Raw genomic sequence first — 22640 nt, 5'->3', positions numbered from 1 at the left:
TGATCTGATCCAAATTTAACCAAATTTGCTCATCTCTAAATTTAGAGAATAGCTGAATGGCAAGATAGATATATTTCCATCAGTGACAAGGACAGAGTGTTGGCGGATGCCTGTTAACAGCTATATCATGTGGTTTTTGATACTCATCTATGTGTGTATGGGTGGGAAAAGTGTAGTTACTAACTTTTATTTATCATGAGCCTGTTTCTTCTTTGACTGCTTTTAAATCACTCTTAGGCTTGATGTTCTTTCAGTGCAGATAATTCTTGTGCAGAAGGTATGCTGTAGTCTTGAGTCACGTTTTTGCCCTCTGAGTAGAAAGACTTGCATTGGACTTGGATTTTTATCATTATGAAAACTGAAACATAGACCCTTTTAAAATAAGCCAGGTACCAAGCAAGGTAAGACAAACCAAAATTCTTTTTGTTGAGCTTATGGTCAGGCTTCAATATCAATAATTTCAGAAAACAGGTTCAAGTCTATCCTTTACTTGAGCATAACACTGAGTTTAATGTGTATAATTCACATTTTCTGTAGGATTAATAATGTGCTTGTAACTGAGTTTGTATTTACCTGCTTTTCTGTGCTGGGGTCTTAATCTTCTTGATTATTCTAATTCTTTGGCCGTTTGGACAATATTTATTGTCCTTGGAGATTTGACAAGTGAAAGCAAGAGCATGTTCCCACTGCTTTTATACAAGACATTTAGTTAATGGGTACAACTGTTTTGTTTTGGTTTTTTTTATCCCTCAATAAGATGCTTATTATAGACCTCTGTTTAGCCTGTTTGATTTTATTAAGACCCGAGTTCAGTGACTGTGTCATCAAATTTGCACACATAGTGATGGATAGTGATATTACAAAAAATTTGATTGCTGTATCCCTCACTGAATAAAACAATGAGACTGGCTGGTTTGGAGATAAGTTCATTTTTACATGCAAAATCACTGAACTAGCAGTGATTGAATAGGTAGTACCAGAAAGCTCATGACAGCTTTGATAAAATTTAAGTAATATTGTGTTTCCTGTAGTTTGTTGAAACAGTAATAATGATGTAATGGTCTTTCCTTAAACGTTTCTGTCCTTACAGTTGAAAAATAAAAACACAAATAAGCCTTATTTAATTTAATGTAGTATTCATTTTCTCTTTAAAGAATTGGTAAACTAAAGTATTTTTTAAAGGCAGCTATTTTAGTGTAATAGCAATGAGAACATTGTAGAAATTTGTTAGGGATACTGTGGGGTATGATTTTAGAAGAATGTATGTAGTAATTAATTAGCATGTCCTCTAATAAAGTCCCATGACCCTATTTGCTTTTATAATTTTTTCTTCAGAGTGAAACATTACTATTCATTTTCCCCTGCACTTTTCAAAATATAAGCAAATAATCTATATTTTGGTGACTTGTGTTACTTTCTAATGTTTCTTGTTATACAGGAAATTAGACACTGCATTTGTTAGTATTGCTGGAAAAGCCCAGCCTCCCTATTAAGTATGAGAAGATAAAAGGTTTCAGGTTTTTTGTGTTCTTAATGTGGGCTTTAAAGCCAGAGTAAATGGCTTTGAGCTATTAGTATGATGGCTCAAAGTGTTTATACTTTGTTCTCAAATCTTGAGGAATATGAGCTTAAACTCTGGTTCCTCCAGCCTGTGTCTAGAAATTGTTTCTGAATTTAGAAGTTATTATATAGAAGGAGGAGCAACCTTTGTCTTGATATACATGTCCTTCAATGAATTTATGTCTTCCTAATAATAAAGTGTTACTCAACAAATTTTATGAGCATTTTTAAATAAGTGAATTTGTAGTATCTCTACTGAAGTCAAGTACAGTGAAGCTAGATTCATACCAGCAGAGTTAATCTACAAGATTGCATCACCACCATTTTCCTAATAGTAGTACAATAGGCTTTGTATGCCATTAATGATCATTATTATTACATTTTCTTTGAAAAGGAACTTAAAAACCCCAATCTTTGTGACCTATTCATCCTAAATTTTATGATTTTTCAGTTTGCAGTGTCAAGATGGAGGCTTACACAGAACTTTCATGTCTGTAAGTAGATAACTGAAGACTTGAGTAGCATCCCTTACTAGTATTTTGGTTTTTGGGTCAGTGTCATGACATAAATAACCCTGTGTGAGTAACAGTCAGTCAGTCTAAAAAATTAATAGAAATTTCAGGTAGTAAAGTTCTCTTTTGTTTCCCTGGCAATTATTTGGGATTTAAGATACCATTTTCCAATTAAAGAGAAACCCAATCAAACAACAAAACCAACCAACAACTAACCCCCTACCCAAAAAAAGCCACCCCAAAAATAAAAAAAAAACCCAAAACCAGAAAAAAACCACAAAAAAAAACCCCAAAACCCAAACAACACAATTTCTCCCTTTTAGGTCTGGGAATGACTGGGTTGAAGTCATGATCTCCGTATGGGTACCTGCACAGACCTTCATTGAACTGAGTTAAGACTCATAAAAGTTCATGGTTCTGCATCTATGAAGGCATTATTGTTGTGCTATCTAATTTGCAAAGTATACAAGCTGAAAACATAGGACATACAGCTGAAAAATAGGACATATTTTCTCTCATCTTTTATTTCTATCAGAAGTGTTTTAAACTAGATCTTTAGAAGTACTTCAGTGTTGAAATGGAACTAGCTATCTGGAGTTCAAAACTTAGATCTTCAAACGGCTCAGTAGCTATCAAGTCTGAATCCGAGTGAAATCCATAATGGCTCTATTTCTACTAGTCATGTTCCCTGTGTGCCAAAATGTTTGCACTGAGGTATTGTAAGAACTGCTGTGCTGATAACAGGGTTGAACAACAAGGTGGTCAAAACATTGGCTGGAACTGTGGGTTGTCTTTTCCCCAAAGCGTTCTCTAACCCCTGGGCCATAAGACCACATTCTTCCCTCACTGACTAATTTAGCAGAAAATCTTGGAAGAAGAGTCTTTCTCCCAAGTACGTTCTGATAGTTAAATGGCTTACAGAGCCGTGTGTGAATGTAGGAACTGAAATCTTTCTCTGGAGTGAATGAACTCCAGAGAAACTGGTTGAAGGGAAAGATGAGAAGGAGGAAGAAAGGAAAGCATAGTTTTCTTGGAGTGTTTTGAATGAAAGTGGTTGAAGATCTATTAGACTCCAGGGAGGGGCTCAAGGAGGTGAATCCCAGTGAAGCATGTCTCTTCTTTCAGAGCAAAGTACCAAGGCCTGGAGTCAGTAGCACAGTAAAACACTCCTATTGAACACATCTATCTAGATATCTATCTTCTGCCCTAGGGTCCTGATTTACAAATTTCTTCCCAAAGTGCCCCATCAAACTCTGGATACCCTACACAGGAAAACTTGGATGACTAACTGAGACCTGCAGTAAGGCACCTAAGAGCTGGATATTGTACCATGCCTACCTTCATGTGTTTGTTCATGTTCAAGGTACAGAGTTGTTGCCTCCTCAAACGTGATGTTTCCATGCTTGCCAAGAAGCAAACTTTCAGGTGTCCAGAGAATATTAATGGATAAATATGAAGCACATCAGGATTTTATTGTCTTTAAGGCTTGGTAGCAGTTGAGGGGGTGGGGGTGAGAAGGTGATTTTGGACACTTCAGCTGGAGCTAGGTTGGATACAGGCACATTGGGGTGTTTCTGAAACTCAGCTTACTAGGACCTTGAAAGATGTCCCAGTATCCAGGTTTATCTGGGACTAGCAGGATGAAGCATCCTAAGTAGAAGCCAGAAAATGTCACATGGGCTAGATAGTAGACCAGAGTTGTAGTTTGATTTTTGCTGGTTTTCTTCTTATAATTTCTGCACTTCAGAACAGATGCAATTTTGAGGTTCAGAAACAGAGGAACCTTTGCTGACATTAGCATTTATAAGACTAGTTCTGCTACTGCTAATATTAATGCAGCAGCTCAGGAGGAAAAGGAGTTTTTCTACTTACTAACTCTAAAATTTCCTGGCTCTGTTATTGTAAGGAAACACTGGTGCTCACTTTGGTTATTTGCAACTCTGGAAAAATATCATGTTTAATATATTATTACGTGTTCTGAAATGTGTGTTCATGTATTCACATACATATATTGTATATTTATCTTGCATATGTATGTATTAATTCATTTATGTAAGCATAAATTTGCCAAATCCTGTTGCTGTCTGAACAAATCAGCATTAAAGACCAGCCTTTTTGTTTGGATCATCAAAGAATCAATTATATTTGTAAGTGAATACTGTAGTTTATCAGCCTCCAAAACTAAATGAGGTGCTGCTGTATTTCAGTTTTTTCTTTTAATTCAAAGAAGGCTGATACATACCAATATCTACAATGATTTTTCACAGCTGCAATCCTAGGACTATGGAATACCAAAGTTAAAAATTCAATAGCAACGGTAATTCTGCCATGCTGTACTAAAGCAGTGTTTTCCACTGAGTTTTGTTAACGGGCAAGTGGCTCAATATTGCTGAGTAGTCTGCCTACAGAAAAAATGGAGAAAGCTAATGGGAAGTGCTGCCCATACAAGTTAACATTTCCTGAGAAAGTTATTGCTTCATTTTACAACTAAATATATTAACAGTAGAATTTTAAGATCAGTCATGTTTATACACACTTTATATGTAATTCAGGCAAAGTCTTCATGTTCCTTCACCAAGTTTTATGCTCAAGGAATTTACTTTTGGTAATAACATCCAGTTATTATGGCTGAACTGATTTGATAGCTTCCATGCTTCAGAAAGGTTGGAACCATCATTCCATTTTTCTGTTCCTCTGCCTTTGTGGTCTTTGTCCATCCCTCCCTCCCTCCCAGCTAAGAATCCTTGCTTTAACCCTTGCCTTTATACTGTGCTTATTAGATACTTTCCTAAGCAAATCCAACTAGCAGAAAACTTTCTTTATCCTGGTTAGCAAGCTGAATTAGTTCAGCTCGGGGCCTGACAAAAGGGACTGTGTGGTAGTGAGCAATTAGATCATCTCAGGCTGTCACTTCCCTCATGTTTTCCAGTTCTTCAGAGTGACTGAAGAATGTATAATAACTGCAAAAGCAGTTCTAGCACCCTGTGGGTGCTAAAGTGGAATAATTTGGAAGACAATTTTTCAGTACCTCCTAATAGGCTGCATGGGTCATTCCGATAGGTGAGGATTCCTAAATCACTAAGGAATGATGGTTGTTTCGTCCTTTATTTTCCCTCCCCCTGTCTTCTCTTTCCATACCCTAATCCTCATGTCCTGCAACTGGGGTAGAGCAGTAGTACTTCAGCAGCTTCTGGGGCTCTGGTGAAGATTTTCACTTATGCTTCAACTCACTTGAGGGAGAAGCTAGAAACTGCTTTGTGTGACATGCTGTGCGCGCATTTCCCCTTTTGCTCAGAAACATTTCTGCAGACTGAACAGACAATAAGTAATTTGAAGACATTAGTCATTAAAAACAACATCAACCTGGAACAGTTGAGTAGTTAAACAGCAAAACTATTATGAATCATCTGAGCAAGAGACTATAGGTGTGATCACAGCTGCTGAGCGTTGTTGTTGCAACTCAGTGAAACTATACTCATTTGTGCTGGAGGTGGAGACTTAATTAATTGAATATGATTTCTGAATAAAGCTTCACCTCACAGAACAGGTGTGTGCATGCTAATGCAGTCACACAGGCAAGCTTTCTTCTTTTTTATTTTTTCTTTCTTTTCAGAAATTTAGAGTGTGATCTAATGACTGTGAAAATTCCTTACTTTCCTTTGATAAAAATAATGGTGCCTTAGAAAACCCAAATCCTAACCAGTAAATAATGTGGTGGAAGCTGTGTTTAAGAACTCATATTTGACACAGCTATCTGTCCTCTTGCGTAAATAACCAGTGGGATTTCTGAACCAGGGAAACTCGTGAACTTTATTCATCACGTTTTTCCTTTGCCAGAGTACACACCCACAGTGTGTTCAAACAGTTTGTACTTTTGAGTTTACCCAGATGGGAATCTGCAAGTGGCAAGTAGGTAGAGGTCTGAAAAGTCCGAAAGCCGTGGTAAAAGCAGTCATAACTTCGAAGGTGCTCTGAAAAGCCTGAGAGCCACAGTAAAAGCAGAAAATTGTTTGTATCACCTCTCCATGTACTCCTCTGCTACCATCATGAGTTTTGATACCACTGTGGGTTTCCTTGCAGATGAGTGGCGTTGAAAAGGATGAGTATCAAGGCCTCAGCAGCAACTAAGAATTTGGTATAATGTTGTTTTCAAATCAGGTGTGGAATTCAGGGTCTTGCGTCTTGCTGCTTGTGGCTACCCTGGTTCTGGGCCATGTAACGGGCAGTGAGGGCAGTTGTAGGCTGTTTGAGTGCAAAAGCATCTTGTGCAGTTTGAGTCATCGTTAGTTGGCTATAATGAGGGTTGGTTTAAATGGTATTTTAGTGTCTAAAGAAAGGATGGTTAAAAAATACTGATATTTTAAAAAACAATAGAACTTGTGTTTCTGATTGTCTGCTTCATAACAATAATAGATGTGCACATGAAAGCATGATTAAGGAATTCTGAGTAAAAAGAAAGGAAGTGGGGAAAACAAACACTTTGAAAAGCTGGAAGAGAAATATGTAAATGCCTATGAAATTCCAATTAAATTACCGTTTACACAAACTATGTGGCTGAAGTGCAGTCTCTTTGCATACAGTCTGGCTGTGAAACTGAAATATGCCATTATTCCACCGGATTATTAGAAACAGCATGCACAGTGATTTGACCATATTTTGAAATGAAAAATTATTTCCACAGACTTTTATAGAAGTCTAGAAGGAAAGAGAAAATATGTGTGCATGCACATCTTGCAGGAGCCTCAAAGTTACATCCAAGCGCACAGAGCTTTTACTGGTGTTCTATGTGGAAAAATAATAGCATTCAGATGGTTAGGTTAGCTAGAGGACAGCAACCATCCTGGATTATTGAGGTAAGGTGCAGCAAGTTTTAAGTCAAATGAACTTGGAGGCTGCTTATAGTGCTTGGCATTTATATAAAGCAAGCTCAAGGTTGAATGCTGCGTTCAAGTTGTAAAATGGATGTAGAATGGGTAAAAAAACCCTGCAATTACTTCAGTGACGATCCATTCAGGTTAAGAATTTTCATCTTTGCTGTTGCCATAGCAATCTGTTCCCCTGTCACTACCACATTAAAAATCCATTCTGTAAAACTGTTGTTGCCATTATTGAACACATAACAGACAAAAACATTTTTTTAATAGCTTAGGTGTCTTATTTGCAACACGAAGACCTAGATCTTAGAGAGATGCATATGTACTTTAAAGAGAAAAAGATTAGTGTTTCTGTAATACATTGTGCAAACACAGTATTTGTGCTGCACTGTTGATGTTAGTTTAAAATAGTTTGCAAATAATACAGCAATGCAGTGTCAGTTGAACTCAAATAATTGAACTGTTCTGCTAAGATATAACAAACCCATATGTTCCTGAGTTAAGTGTTTATTTTGGTAACATGCTGTAGTGAAAAGCTTTTGAAACTGTATGGCTTTTTAACCTTCTGTTACTCAGTGAGTCTGATTCTTTACAGTGATTGACTTCAGTGACTTTCCCTGTACTGGTGTAATTCTGGAATGTGGGGAGAGCTGTGTCCCGAACAGTTTATGATCTAATCCTAAACTGCTATGTATCCATGCTCAACAATGAGTTTTGTATGGACAATGAATTATAGGAACAGGTCCTTAAGCATTTTTTAGTACATCCAAATGAGAGGGAAAAGGAATTTGTAATTCATAGCAAACATAGCAATGGTCTTACAACTATATTTACGCAAACAGCAAAATGTAAATATCTTTCAATAAAGTAGAGATACATATCTGGAGAGAGAGATTTATTCATTCAGGGTTGAAAGGCAGAAGTTTACTAAAATCACGAATGTGCAGAAGTCGTGGATTTAAAAACTCGTGTATTGACTAAAGAAGTTATAATCTATTAGTAGAAAACTAAATGTATGGCCCTTGGTCTTATCATCGACAATGTAAATCTCATCCTCGTTTCTGCCTCAGCATCCTTTTATTCTCTAAACATCTCTATCCTTCATCCTTTGAATTCTTATTATCTGTCCATACTGTACTTCGTTTCACTTTTTGTCTTCCACTTGCCACTGTCCCCACATTTCTATCCCTCAGTTGTCATTGAGAGCCTTGACTAGGGAAGCTGTTGATCTAAAGCACAAGAAGCATAAGAGAAGAAAATATAGCAAATAGTTACAATGCTATTTGGTATTAATAGAAAAATTGAGGGTGAGAAATTATTTTCTTTTTTAACTGCACTTGGCAGTAACTTCTAAATCTTTTATCTTCTTTTGATCATGTGGGAGGAACTGGTTTTTTGTCTTTTAAGGCAACTGTGTCCTCCTGTTTTGGGGCTTTTGAGTTGGTTTTCTCTTTTTTAAATTCTTATTATTTTCTTAGTGAGTAAACTGACCACTGAAAAAGATCATTTGATTTGCATCTCTTCACCTGTTTCTGCAGTTTGAAATGCGACCCTCTGGAGCGTGCTGCTCAATTACGTTTACCCAACAACTGAAATTGCAGGACACCCACAGAATGGGCCTGCTGTGGTTACTGTCTGAGGGCATCTGTGGCTTGCTGAAGCGAAAAAGGTGTCTCTGACATACGAGATAACTGCTCTGTATAAGTCACTGAAGACAGGCATTTGGAAACCGTTTGTGTTGCAGCTGTATGCATTCAGTCGACATTAACCTCTACAGTGGGTGATGAAGTGGCTGAGGTTCCTATTCCAGTCCAGGGTTGAGGCTGCTGCTTGAGGTAGGAGTTAGCAAGGGATCATGAGCTCCCAAATGCTTGCCTGGGATAGTAAGTGCTGCTGGATTTAAAGTTCAGTTAATTAGACAGTATGAAAGACACCTGATGAATTTGGTTTTATTTGAAAAATGTCTCAGTATAAAGATAGTAAATTTGGCTGAAATACATACTATCAAAGCAAAACAGTTCTGAGCAAACTGAAACTCATCTCTTCACTTCCTCCCATTGCTGCACATTTCAGTGCTCCCTCCACACTTTATGTGTTTCAGGAAGTCATCAGAAAACCCCAGGTAGACTTAGATAGAGGAGAGATTTGGAGTTATCTTTGACTTTTATGAACCTTTTTTATTAAAATGCTTAGAGCTGTAAATGTAGAAACAAGAAACTCATTTATCTTGACAAAAGTGCTGCCATAAACTATTCAGCACTCATAAAATAACCTTTTAAATTATTGTTTCTGCTGGTATCAATAAATTCATACAAAGTGCTTAAAGGTCAGGCATTGCCAGAAAAATGTCTCTTCAGCTTGTTAATTAAAGGTTTATACGAATGTGCACCAGCTTGCTCTGAACAAATTGGAAAAATGGAAAGAGGAAAAAAAAAGGCCTACTTGGATGAAAATGAGAGCATGGAATTAGTGAGTGATGAGTATTTGATGCACCAGTCTCACCATGGCAAGCCTGGGAGGTTTGTGAGTGAAAATAGGTGGCACTGTTAACAAGGAAAAGAAGTTTAGTTCCCTTTTTTTGAGGGAGGTGTCTTGATTACTCACTTGTTGCGGCCCATGAGCTGAGGACCCAGCTAGAACTGAAGCATTAAGGTGAGTGTGAGCAGTATTCATCCTGCTACAGCTTAAGGCATGGGGAGTTTGTCCAGTTCTTATTGCCTGGCCAAAAACATCAGATAAAGACATTTACTTTTTTGTTTGTCAGGCAAGTGGTTTTATCTTCTCCTTTATTTACTGCTTAAATTGGAACAAGGCAGTGCTCTGAAATGCACTGAAATATGCACCCAGAGTAAAACTGCCCAACCATCCATTCTAGCCCCTGCATCTCCTTCATTGCAGAGACCACAACTGTGATTCCCTCTGCTTTATACTTCACCTCTTTCGCCCATCATCATAGAGACATCCTGATGGATCATTAAAACCTGACCTAAAATGAGGTGACTCAGATGTGACTCTACTTCGACAGATGAGATAATCAATAATCAATCACATGGATGAGACACTGAATGTAAGAAGCCTGGCTTGCATTTTCACCTGCACAACAGTCTGGCCCTGACAACATAATTTTATCTCTAAATGTTGACTTTTTTCATCACTGAAACAGGGACGATAACACTGACTTAGGTGAAGTACCCTGAGATAACAGATGAAGTGTGTTACAGGAAAAGTACAGAGGTTTCTGTCATTCAATTCTGCTGATTCAACAGCTTGAACTATTTATTGCCCAAGCTGGGAAACAGTAGCAAAACAAGGTAAATAGTGAAAAGTAAAATAGATTCTTAGGTTTTTCTCTGTCTGAAAATACTATAGTGTTATTATTAGTGCGAGATTAAGGTTTTGAATTTTCCCTTGGCCATATGAGTTTTACACTGAGATTGTTTCTTTGAATATTAAGTAACAAATCCTTACTCTAAAACTATTTGTAAACAGGAGGCTGCATCTTCATCACTGAAAATTTCATAACCTAAGAAAGCCGTAATTTGTTTTTTTCTTCTCTCAAGATTGCTGCAGAACTCATACTTCAGGAAAATAAATCTGACAATTTTTTTGAGAGTGCAGGTGACAGAGCTAATGATAGTTCATTTTACTGATACCCACAAACAATACATCCTGGCTTTGTCTTCAAGTGAAGCTAAGAAAACAGTGCAGAGTAGTTTTATGGCATTTTTGCTTCTTTTCTCATTCCCATTCTTTTTGGCTCAATTGTTCAGTGTTTTGAAACATAAACCAGAAAAACACATATTTTAATACATGGCATTCTGCTGGCCGGTTTGGAAATCCTTGCAGATTCATGTGTATCTGTAGGAATAGGAATATTGGAATATGTGTTCACAAGGTCACAGGTAGCATATACAAAAATGACGAGAGGTGCAGCCACTTAAAGCACAACCTTCCAAAAGGAAGAACTTCTTGTTTAACTTTAAGTTAAACAAGAATTTCTGTAGAACTTCTGGAAGGTCATGCTTTAAGTGTGGCTGCACCTTCTGTAGCACTTTTGTACAGAGTTCTTGTAGAGGGTATATATGCAGCCCAGGAGAAGTTGTGGTGCTCCTGGATTTCCAAGGAAAACTCATGCTTTACTCCGTTGTGGAAGAAATCTCATTTTATGTATAAGCAGTGTTGGGATGGAGGGAAAATATCGATCATACTTGTGATAAATGTTCAGTTCCTCTAGTGTGGGTTGGAAAGTTCACTTTGGTATTCACCTTAAAAAGCAATTATCTGTGCTGAATTAATTTTAGTTCATGCTAATATAAAGCAGAAAGTTGTGACATGTCTAATAAGTGGCAGTAGCAGCAGGTGCCCGCTCAAGTTCTCCTTCTCTCCAAACTGCAGGAATTCATCATGTTGTGCTTCCCAGTGTGTAAGGCTGTGATATGGTAGACAGGGTAAAGAAGTAGTTCATTCAGATAGTTCGTAGTAACCTTCCAATTGTTTTTATTCATTGTGTCACCCGGTAAGGATAACTGCAGTGGAAATACTCCATTCTGTTCCTCACTGTGGCCAATACCTTTACTTCTGCGGGAATATGTAACTTGTTTTGTCAACCATGGGTGGAAATGCTGCTTTCTCCATGCATCCTTCCCCTGACCTTGGCTCACGATGGAAGTTTAATGGAGTATATTTTTCCATGCATAATCCAGGGTACTGATAATTGATGAGTACTCAGGCAAAATAGTCTTGCATGTTTATAACAGTACGGCTCTTCTTATTGTTTAACTCAGGCAAATCTCATGCTAATTTTATTCTTTGCTGAATATAGAACATCACACCCCCAAATGTCTCCAAGAGGAGTAGCAGAAGTAAAAATAAGAACTCTGTAGGACAAGTTTATTAAAAATATTCTGCATGAAAATGCATGGTATTCTCATCAGACTCTGTAGCTAGAATGAAATAGGCTGTTTTACCACTCTGTTGTTGCAATCTGAGGAGAACATACCTCTACAGACTTGCCACAGTTTTGCTTTCCTCGAGCTGATTGCATTGTATTTTGCTTTCTATTGAGAAATTTCTTCACCAGTTTGGGTTAATATTAGCATACTTTATCTTGCTGGCTGTGATCCGATGCTTTTGTTTTGAGGGGAGTTAAATTTAGAGAAGTTCAGGAAGCATTTCTTTACTGAGAGGGTGGTCAAACACTGGAACAGGCTTCCTAGAGAGATGGTCAATGGCCCAAGCCTGTCTGTGTTAAAGAGGCATTTGGACATGCTTTAACTTTTGGTCAGGCAATTGGACTAGATGATCAATGTAAGTCCCTTCCAACAGAAATAGTTTATTATATTCTGTCTTAAATAAGTTTTGGATTAATTTGTTGCACAACCGAGAGAAGTGTGAGTAGATTAAAAAAGCGTGGATAGTAATAACTGCTGTGTTGGCTGAAATGGATGTTGTCTTAGCTGAATATTATGTTACAATGCGCTGTAGTAGATTTATAGGTAACTTTCAGCTTTAATAATTCAGTATTTACTATTTACTAAGACACAGTGAACTTCTGTGACCCTGGCTACTATGAAATGCATCATCATACCAATGCACATTTTGAAGTTTCACTGTGGTGCATTTCACCTTCCTTCAGATCTCTTTTGAAAACAAGCTAGTGCCTAGACAGCCTTCAGCCATGGCAGCGTGCTTGTGTTTTCTTTGTGTACCAAAAAAACTTCACAACAATGAGAGATGTATCCTTTTCACTCAGAATTACCAAATGCTCTAAGGAGACAACAGGCTTCAGTTAAAGGTGCTTTGTGGAAGAGGTTAAAGAGAAGGAAGAGTCTCTGACTCTTTATTCAGGAGAAGAGCTTCAAATGGACGACGTATTACTACACCCTTCCATCAGAGGTCAAGAAGAGACAAAGAAAGAGCTGGAAAGGGAACCACTGGTTTGGGCAGATTCTATCTGGGAAAGCTGTGCAAGTATTTTAAGCTGTGTTCAACTGTTCTTCTTCCAACAGACTTTGGGAACTATCACTGCAGTGCCCATTAAGGTTCCTCAGGTCAGCTCCTTGCAGAGGTTGGCAGGACAAGGACCAGCAGTGCTACCTCAGGTACAAAATACAGTTCCAAATGGGGCTTTGTGTTATTTTTGTATGTATCCTACTCTGTTCCTGTCTGATACCCAGGCCTGGGTAAGTCAGCACACTCATTTTGCTGAGTAAAGACTCACCTTCAGTGAGTTGAATTGCGGAGTTGTGATTTTCTCTAATTCATTAAAAAAAAGAAAAAAAAGGATAAATCAGTTTTCTTCTGGGAGCATACTGTTAGCACAATGAAAAGTGATAAAAATCTTGTAGATTCATTGTGAAAGAACAAAGTACATAAGGTGAAATGCAAATTTATGCTTTATAAGATGAATCACAAATCACAGAAGTGAAAATCTGCAATTCTGTAATTAAAAAAGGGGTGGAAGTATTAACCTTTCTGTTTGAGATTTAACCTCACACATTCTTTTACTAACTTACTGGCCTTATTCCTGTCTACCCCAGTATCAAGTTTTGGTGCAATGAACTCAGGTGCAAGACTGAGGCAAGATTGTCTGGGTAGGAGTGAAAGGAGAGTTACACTCACAGATTATAAAAATCTTCTCAAGCTGTGTTTTCTTTTCTGAATCTCACTGTTTTCCTAACCACACAATTTATTCTCCATTTCAAACCTCTTTCTCAACATTTTTGGGTGTAATTTTCAACAAGGGTTTTGCTACAGTTCTCTGATTTGCTTTTCGAATTCATGATTATTAAGTATAAATGTATTTCTCCCTATGTGGCCCTTAGTGGTCTATTTCTCATATATGAACACTTCTCAAGCACTGAAGTCAATGTTGGGTCTTCCTGTTATTCCTTTATTTTTTTCCTAATATTTTTGTAGTGGCAGAATCTGGTAGAAGATCCGTGAGCTAAATCTGCCTGGAGGACAGAGTATTTCTAAGATAAAGTTCTTAAATTCTCTCTTTAAATTACATTTTGTGGAAGGCAAAATTGTGGACATAAAGGAAGGTTATAGTTTTCTTATCAAGTTCTAGACTGCATTTCAGTTGTTCTTACAGCATAATAACACATTGATTTCTGCCATTTTGGGGTGTTAAAGATGAGCAGATTGCTCCTGAAAATAGATGAGGTTCAAGAGCAACTGAAAGACCTGTATCAGGGGCTTAAATTATCATTAAGGTTATGTTTCAGTAATGATGATGTCATTGCAAATGCTGCCCTTAGAGAAGTATCAAAGTTCTATACTTTTCTAAGTAGAAGAATTTTCATTCATTGTTAGATTCAATTTCGAAGAATTGGAAAAAGTGGAGGAAGCTGATTTTCTCAAGTTTTTAAAAAGAACATAAATCCTTTCTGTCTTGCTATTTAGCTCATGGCAGTGTTTTTGTTTGTATTTCACTTTGTGAAAATACAGACTTCAGTTTCAGACCAGTTTATGCAATCATACTTAATACTAATGAAACACCAACCCTTCCTCAGCAGCCCTAAGCCATAGTTTACTAAATCTTCTATTTCATATAGATAGCACAGGAAATAACCACATAGAAATCTCATTTCTGTCAAAACTAAAAATTAAGTAAGCAGCTGTATGTAAGACCATGTTATCAGAGATACATCTTATGTTCTGAGTTATTTCTGGCTCTTTCACAGGCCCAGTACTTCCTCAGCAACAGACTGCCCCATTTACAGGCTGTGTCCTCCTTTGCAGTTCACCATGGTCTGTATGTTCCTCTCCCATTCACGGCTTACAGAGAAGTTTAAAATTTCCGTATTATTTCTTAGTGAGGAACTCCCTTCACCCATCAAAGCTTTCTGCCAGATGCCTCAAGAGAGATCAAGTTTTCATCTACAAGTGGAAAGTTTGGCTTCTAACTAAATAGTCACATGCCTTCGAAATATATTTAATATAGCCATAAATCAGAGTAATGTAAAGCTGTGCTGTCACAGTGCATGTCCTCCCAGCTATTATGCATCAGACCTGGTTACAGAGCAGGCTGGCTACTACTGCTGGCTACTACGACTGTCACCCACTGGGTGACAGGCGTGATTGCTGTACCTTACTCTGAGTTAGTGGCACAATCCTACCATTCTAGAACTGACTTTGTGAAAGGCAGCTTTGCCACTGTGTCCCAAGCATACTAACAAGCAGGGTCCAGCTGAGTTTGGCATCTGCTAAAACCTCTACTTTGAGTGCCCATGTAGCAGCAACTTAAGGGGACAGCCTTTTCAAAGCAAAATTATATTCATCACTCCTCTACCAAGTAGTCCACAGTATTTCATACAGACAGTTCAAGCAGTACAATGTCTGTACTCACACATGTTAGCTATAGCTGGATCTTTTTCTGCAAGGTATTGTACATTCCATGACCTCCATCTCTGTGAAGTCTAGCTTTAGCAGTTGTGCAGAGCCCTGATAGCAGTGAAGCCCTAGCAGCAAAGGCTTCAATAAGCCCACCTGTATGGCTGACTATTTACCCAAGCAACTAAATCTAGGTGGAGTTTGTGCAAGTGCAGTGCAGGCACAGTGGCAATCACCTAAATTGGCTTAATCCTGTCTATATTTGCTGCCTCTCTTCTTGTCCATGGAAGGGTTGAAGGTCTCATGAATCCCTTTTGGGATCCCTACCGTGTTAGGAGCCTACTTGTCTCTGAGTTACCCTCTGGAAGTGATTTCACACTTAGTCTGACAGATTGCACTTCTATTTCAGGTGCATGTAGATTAATGGGATTAATCCAGGTCAGTGTCTGTGTTCTTAAAAGCACACTGATTGCTACCTGATATTTCTCCTTTTGGCCAGTCTCGTCATCTTCTGGGGATTTCAGAATCCCTTTAGATTTAGATGTAGTCATGAGAGACATAGACATTGCCATGCTGGCAAGAAAGAAACAGGGGACTTCTCCATTTAAAGGCCCCTCATCATGTCTAAATGAATTTTATATTTTTAATGCGTTCACTCTTCTAATCTAGACAGACTCTTTTGATTTAGCTCTATGCAGTCAAGCAGGAAAATGCCACACAAGTAAACTGAGGCACTTAACAGTACTTACGTAAAACTATACATACCGTTTTCTCATTTTCTACATTTGTATGGATATTTGTCATTTGCTTTGTTCATTTGAATGGGTTTATGATATGACCCCCTGGGAGCTCTTCCATATGGGGAATGAAGTTTCAAAATCTGCACAGTCACAAATGGCAACAAAATCCCATCACTTAGTGCAGAACTGCTATTAAATGGTGAGCAAACAAACATTAATTACAAGTTCATTGCACAAGGCAAACAATATTTCTTTAGGCATTCATTATTTGCCAAAACAAGCCTCTTTGGCAGACCTTTTTTTCTTAGAGAATATGAAATTATTTTTTGCTTTCATCAAATAAATAAAATTTCTGCTATGAGCTATGATGTTTGGGAAGTTAATTCCAGATAGTCTTTATATTTTTACTTTGGCCTGTGAGGTTTCCAGCTGGGTGAGATGTTTTGAAACTACATGCTCTACAGCAGATCCTGAAGGTCCTCTACTCAAACACTTGAGTGATGCACTTTCTTACTCTTGAGCTGTTCTTCTGCTTTGTGGCACCCATCGACTATAAGGAGAGGGTGCCCTTATGTCAGGTTGGGGCTCCAGTTTGCAGCTGAAGTGCAGAGAGTCTGTCTATTTTGAACTGGTTTACATAGAAATTTAAGTCACTCTGTAGCCACCTGGAGACGTGGGAAATCTTATTTTATGTTCTTCAAATGAAAGATTTTAAATGAAATGATGAAGATGTTAAAATAAACCTCCGATTTTGTTGTCAGTAATTTGGGTCCAATCCAATTCTCATTCAAATTAATGGAGAGCCTGTGATGATTTGAGTAGCAGTTAAATCAGATTATAATGCTGTTTCCCTGACCTATTTTTCTAGTGCTTGTTGAAGGCAGGGCTTCAGATGGCTTTGCTCGGGACACTGCTGACTAGGATAGATCAGAGTCTCATAGCAGGTGCCTGCAGTGGAGCTGTCATGCAGGTTAGTGCTGAAAGCGTGCAGGTGCGCACAACCACTTTAGATGAAGCGTGCGTATTTTTCAGTCGCTTCTGGCCAGTTCTTTTGTCAACTGCTGCTTAATTTTTATCTTCTGTAGCGATTTCAGTAGGGCCTGAATTCGGTCACTAAGCTGCAGGCTGCTTTGGGACAGGGGCTTTCGTTAGTGTATGTTTGTTCATCACTGGGTACTGTGTAAGCCCAGTCAGAGACTGTGGTCTCTGGATGTTCCCAAAACTTAAATGCACATTTTCATTTTTAAAATTACTTGTCATAGTACTCCTGAGCTCAGTTCTTGACTGACAGCTGCTGCTTCTCTTCATGTGTGTACCAAACCCAACCACTACTCCTGGCTTCCCTGGTGGTAGGACGTCTTTAAGATTTCTTGAAAGCAAAATTACTCCTGTAGACAGAACCCAAGTTGTTTGATGCCACTGTATACTGTAGAAGAAATATGTTAACAGACTGGTCTGCGGCAAAGCCTCTCTCTGCATTGTAAATATATATACAAACATATTTTTCTTTAAGTGTAATGTGTTAAGACTGAGCATAGCCATTAGAAAGTGGAAAAATACTGCTAAATGCAAGTCAGCTTTTTGTAAAACTAGAAAAAAAGCTAGCAGATGTACCTGTTTGTATAAAACGTTACACAGAATTGTGCAGTGGAGAGACAAGAGAACTTCATTGTTTGGGTAAGGAATAATTGAATTGGGTGAAGTCATTTTTACAATATCAGAAAAGGACTGTAATTCCCTAAGGGATGTCATGCACCTTTCTGGTATATAACCCTCAGTGCTTCCATGGGGATGTGGTGGAATGCTAGTGAAGGAAAAGAGAGATAATCTAATTCAAGGTAACTTAATCAGCATGGTATATAACCAGGCTAAGGGGTTTGCAAATGTATTCAATATTCATTGACTGTATGCATGCAGAAAACAGAAACAAAATTGCTTTTTCAAAAGAAAGGTTTGCAAAAGCCTAGCTGAAAATGTAGCCCTTAATAGATATAGTTGTTAATCTGTTTTATTCTGTACAAGCTTTTATATTGTGCTTGTCACTGTGTTTGAAGCATCTTCCCGTAATGTGTTAAAACAAGAAGATTAACATCTGTTGTAAGCTATTTCTCCTCTTGTTCTTTCCTTTTGGGAAGAAGTGTGTGCAGCTGAGAATTTTAGTTAGAGTTCCTTTTTATCAGTTTGCTTATTTTTAATAGGCATGCTACTATTAATTGCATGCCTCTATATATTTCTGTAAGAGGAGTATAACATGGAAAATGTTTGTTGTAGAAAGTGATGAGGTTTGTGTCTTTAATTCATAGAAAACAAGGTTGAGATGCCTGCCTGTATGAGGATCAGCCTTGCTGTAGAGAATCTCTGCACCTTGGCCTTTCATACTGTCTTTACAGAGGGAGGTTTTAAGATTGGGATGAAAACATGGTACTGTATTGAAAAGTCTATGGGAATCTCAGTTCCGCACTAGTGGATAGGTTTGATAAATAGCTGGGAGAGGCATGGACTTGTTGGAGTATGTGGATTGTTCCACAATATGTATTTTACACTGCTGTAGTGCAGCCAAGACAGATGAAGGTATGACTAAGGTGATGCAGTAAGAACTGTTCCTTGTGGATAGTGATATGCCAGAGGTTGGCAGTGACAAGATATCTGGTCTCCTGCAGAAAGATAAATACGTATGGTGGGCAAAGATAAACGTGCGTGGTGTATCCAGAGAGACTACACCCAGATGCAAATTTTCCAAAGTACCTCTCTCTGTTACCTCTTCTTCATGAGAGAACTGATCAAGGATGGTGGGGAAGAAGAAACAGAATTGGCTGTTACTGATGCTTAAGACCTTCAGATCGAGTCAGTGCCATGAACTTTGAAAAGGACTTCCATGGAAGTCAGATCTCCATGACAGTCTGCACGTGGAAGCCTGAAGTACCCATACAAGCCCCCAGGAAATACTCAAGCCATTTTAATACCTGACATGGTACATTTTTCTTAGGTGAAAAAGCTCAGGTTTCTGCACGTCAAATGCCGCTTTGCAGAGTATTTGAAGAAGAAGATAAGAAGATGAGAAGTGTCACCTCTATCCATTGACACCATTTTCATTCATGCGGATGCATGAAGTGTGGCTTCAGATCCGTGTCTGGCTTGGATCTGGACTGTGCTGTCTCTTTGAGCCTCTGTGCCATTTGTACAAGCTTGCAGTATGCCTCTAGACAAACAGGCAGATAGGAAGGTTTTCTCTGTCTTCAATACCTTAGCATAGGCTGGAAGGAATTCACTGCACTGCTTCCTGTCCCTAGAACCTTCATTTTCATCTCCTGATATCTGAGCTTTTTGTGTGCTTCCATCTTGATCAGGCTGTCAGCAGACAGAAATTATTTTTGTCATTATTTTCGGTGTTATTTTGTCTTTCAAGTTTTTTTTTATTTTGGCTAGTAAATGAGTCAAATCATTATAATGTGCCATTATTGTTGTCTAGAAGCAGGAAAAGCTTTTAAAGTGATGGATGGTACAAAGCAGTGGTATCCATGGTCTTTGAAGTGATGCCAGAGTTTGAGTCCAGTGAATGCTGCGTGGATTAGTCCAGAGCTCGCCTATGAAAGTATACGGACAGGAGGAAAACCAACAGATGTTCACTCATTTATGCCTAAAGGCTTCATGGACACTTTATATTTAAATTGAAGTAACTTAATCATTGATGAGTATCTATGAGAGAAGCAAGCTGACTTGTAATGCTGAAAGAGTAGAAATGGAAGTAAGTTATTGACTGGTGTGTATAATCACAGTCTTGCTTTTATATTTGTATTGTAATCCTGAACAATAAGGATTAAATTCTTTCCTCAGAGGCACATAGATAACTGCATATTCAAGGACAGAATCATTGTGTAGAAGGAAAAATAAAAAAAGCAAAAATCCTTGTCAACTTCAACCCCTACTAGTTATTTTTTGGAATAATATTGATTTTAATTTGCTGGTTTAATGGTAGTTTTCCCTTTTGCAAATGGAAAAGAGCCACTTAATGAATCATCAACTCAATACCAGCAATGCCAAACTAGAAAATAAAGGCAGTATAGCGGAGGAGAAAATGCACATTTCATTAGCAAAAGTCATTCAAGTTCCTGTGAAAATACAGTTTTGTGTTCAAAACACTGGTAACATTTCTAATAAAGAACTCCCACCTGACTGTCTTATGCCAACAAACATAAAAAGCAGAGCTGGCAGATTCCCACACAAACATCCCTCTCAGCAAAACTTCCATTTCTGTAATACCAAGCAAAGCTGAAGGAGAATAAAAACTAAATTAAATAGCTTTGTCTTCTTAAAAATTGCAGAGGAGTTATATTATCTGTTTGTCACCTATACCCTAAAGTTGGCTCCTCATGACTAACAAATTAAAATACCAAAGCACTGTAGGTAGAGTCCAGTGGAAAATGTCTGATGTAGTGCACATAATCTGAATATGTTCTGGCCTTACTGAAGTCTATTCAGATTTGCTGTTGGTTTAAGTCAGGTTAAGATTTCTTCTTCGGTCTTCATGATCCAGAGCAGCAGGATTAGAAACATGGGCTGGAGAAGCTGCTGCATTTCATATCATTTTTCTGTGTAGATGCTAAGGAGAGTCTTACACTGTAAGTCAACGTAGGATACACTGAACTGGGTCATCTTGCTTGGGGTTTCCTCATGATGCACCCTGAAGCACACCTTTATTTTTGTGTACGCCGGTCAAGGGTAAGGAAGAAAAATGTATGTGGATCCATAGTCACATGTGGTTTTAAATCTTCTCCCTGTGGCAAGAAAATAAACTGTGTTTAATTTGACTGTGGTCTTAAACCAGGCTGAAGGTAATAGGAGCTTATCAGGAAAGGGACCAAAAATCAACCAAAGCTCAGTTGGGCAATCTGGATTTTAGGGTGTGTCATTGCTGTAAAGTTACACAGAACCTTTTCTTTTGCATGATTTTCATTGAATACAAAAAGAAGGGGAGAGAGTCGGTCCTCAGCTGGCATAAATAGACACAGCTTTACTGAAGTCAGTGTGCATCTGTTCATTCTGGTGAAGGATATAATTACCCCATATTGCACTCATTTTATCAGCCATTGCTAATGTTTTCTGTGTGATCCTCTAAAGCTTTTCAAGAATGAAAGCTCTGTCTGCTGCTCCCAGCACTTTGCCTCTGTGACATATGAATTGTGCCAAATCCATTTTGAGTTTTTGTTTTTAAGCTCCGAGTACAAGGGTGAAGTGAAAATAAAGTGTGAATAATGGCCTTTCTCTCAAAGGCAATGTGATATTGCGTTGAGCTGAAAAATTTACTCTCATACAGATCGGCCCTGCCAGTATGAAGGGCTGATTGATGCTGAGCCCAATCCAGCTGATATCTGATATAGGGAAGGGGGAGGGCTCTTCAGCATTGCTGACAAAGCTGTAACAAGATCCAGGGACTGGAAGCTGTAGTTAGGCAAATTCAACCTTGCAATGAAACACCAGTCGTGGGTATAATAAAATATTATAACAGTTTATTGGGGCTTGTGATGAATTCATCATTAAGAAGTCATTAGTATTTTCTTTTAAAATCTGTCTTCAGTTTCTGGCAGAAATTCTATGGCCAGTCTGTGAGCTGGAGGATCATGGTGATCCCTTCTGGTTTTGTGATTGAAGTGCACTTGTTAACTTCCTTTCTTTGCTAGGCTATAAGGAGAACACATTTACTAGAATTGCCCTTAATAATTCTCATAGCACCAACAGATCAACAAAGAGATAACTGTTCTAATTAAATCCTGTCCTTCAGGACTAAGTAATATTGCCCACAGAGATGGGAGGAATTGTGTGCTTTGCTTTCCTTGTCTTCCTTTCCCCCCATACTTGTTTGGGTTGGATCTTGAGGGCTTATTTTGTAAGAGGTTTTCTTTTTTATCTTCTTTTTCTTTACTACAGCATGGGAGCGGCTCATCTGATGGGGTGTAGCTCAGGAAATAGATTGCCCATGACCACAGTTGCCTTTGTCAGTGGGGGCACACATCAGGCTCTCCCACTTCAGCCACTCAGCAGTTCATTCACCACGGCGGTATTCAACAGTTTGTGCTCTTGAGAGCTGGAATGATGTTTTGGTGTAATGAAAGTCTTTGGGCGTCATATAGGGACATCTGGATGGAGCTTATTGATATGGGATATACAAGAAGTTGTATTAGTCACAGGAGCTGATTCCCTCCTGTTCTGAAACTCTTTGAAATACATATTAGATGTTGCTGAACAAAAGAGCACTCTGCACATCTCACAGGATTGGGCTCCCTGTTATTTCTCTCTCTGAAAAGCAGACACCCCCCACCTAGTGAATTCTCAGGTTCGGGAATATCTTCTTGAACAGTGTGCTCACCCACAGCACACTCTTCGGGAAGTACTAGGAGTGTCTGAATATTGCCACCTAAAATCAAATGTTTGTTATTGTGGGTATTGAGGAACCCCAAGAACAACATAGGTTTGTGAAATCATTACATTCAAGAAGAAGCTCTCTCTTCTCCTGCATTTAGAGCCCTGGTAGTATCACATTCTGTTTTGACAGCTGTCAGAAGTTAAATGAAAGATATTTGGGGAGAGGAGGGCTGAGCTACAGGAGAATTGTTACTTGT

General features: G+C 38.4%; 1 protein-coding gene across 3 annotated transcripts in view; it reads left to right on the top strand.

The window, feature by feature from the left end:
• The window catches only part of PHF21B (PHD finger protein 21B), a gene marked incomplete at its 3' end in the record, with an annotated part of 163380 nt that overhangs the window by 111171 nt on the left and 29569 nt on the right, over positions 1 to 22640 (top strand). For all 3 annotated transcript variants that reach the window (XM_080628822.1, XM_080628821.1, XM_080628820.1), the window contains one exon: positions 12955 to 13047. In XM_080628822.1, the coding sequence (XP_080484948.1) occupies positions 12955 to 13047 (93 nt within the window). The remainder of the gene's footprint in view (positions 1 to 12954; positions 13048 to 22640) is intronic.

The sequence above is a fragment of the Psittacula echo genome (genome assembly GCF_963264785.1).
Source record: "Psittacula echo genome assembly, chromosome: 1".
Lineage (NCBI taxonomy): Eukaryota > Metazoa > Chordata > Aves > Psittaciformes > Psittacidae > Psittacula > Psittacula echo.
This window is presented reverse-complemented; position numbering and strand designations above follow the sequence as displayed.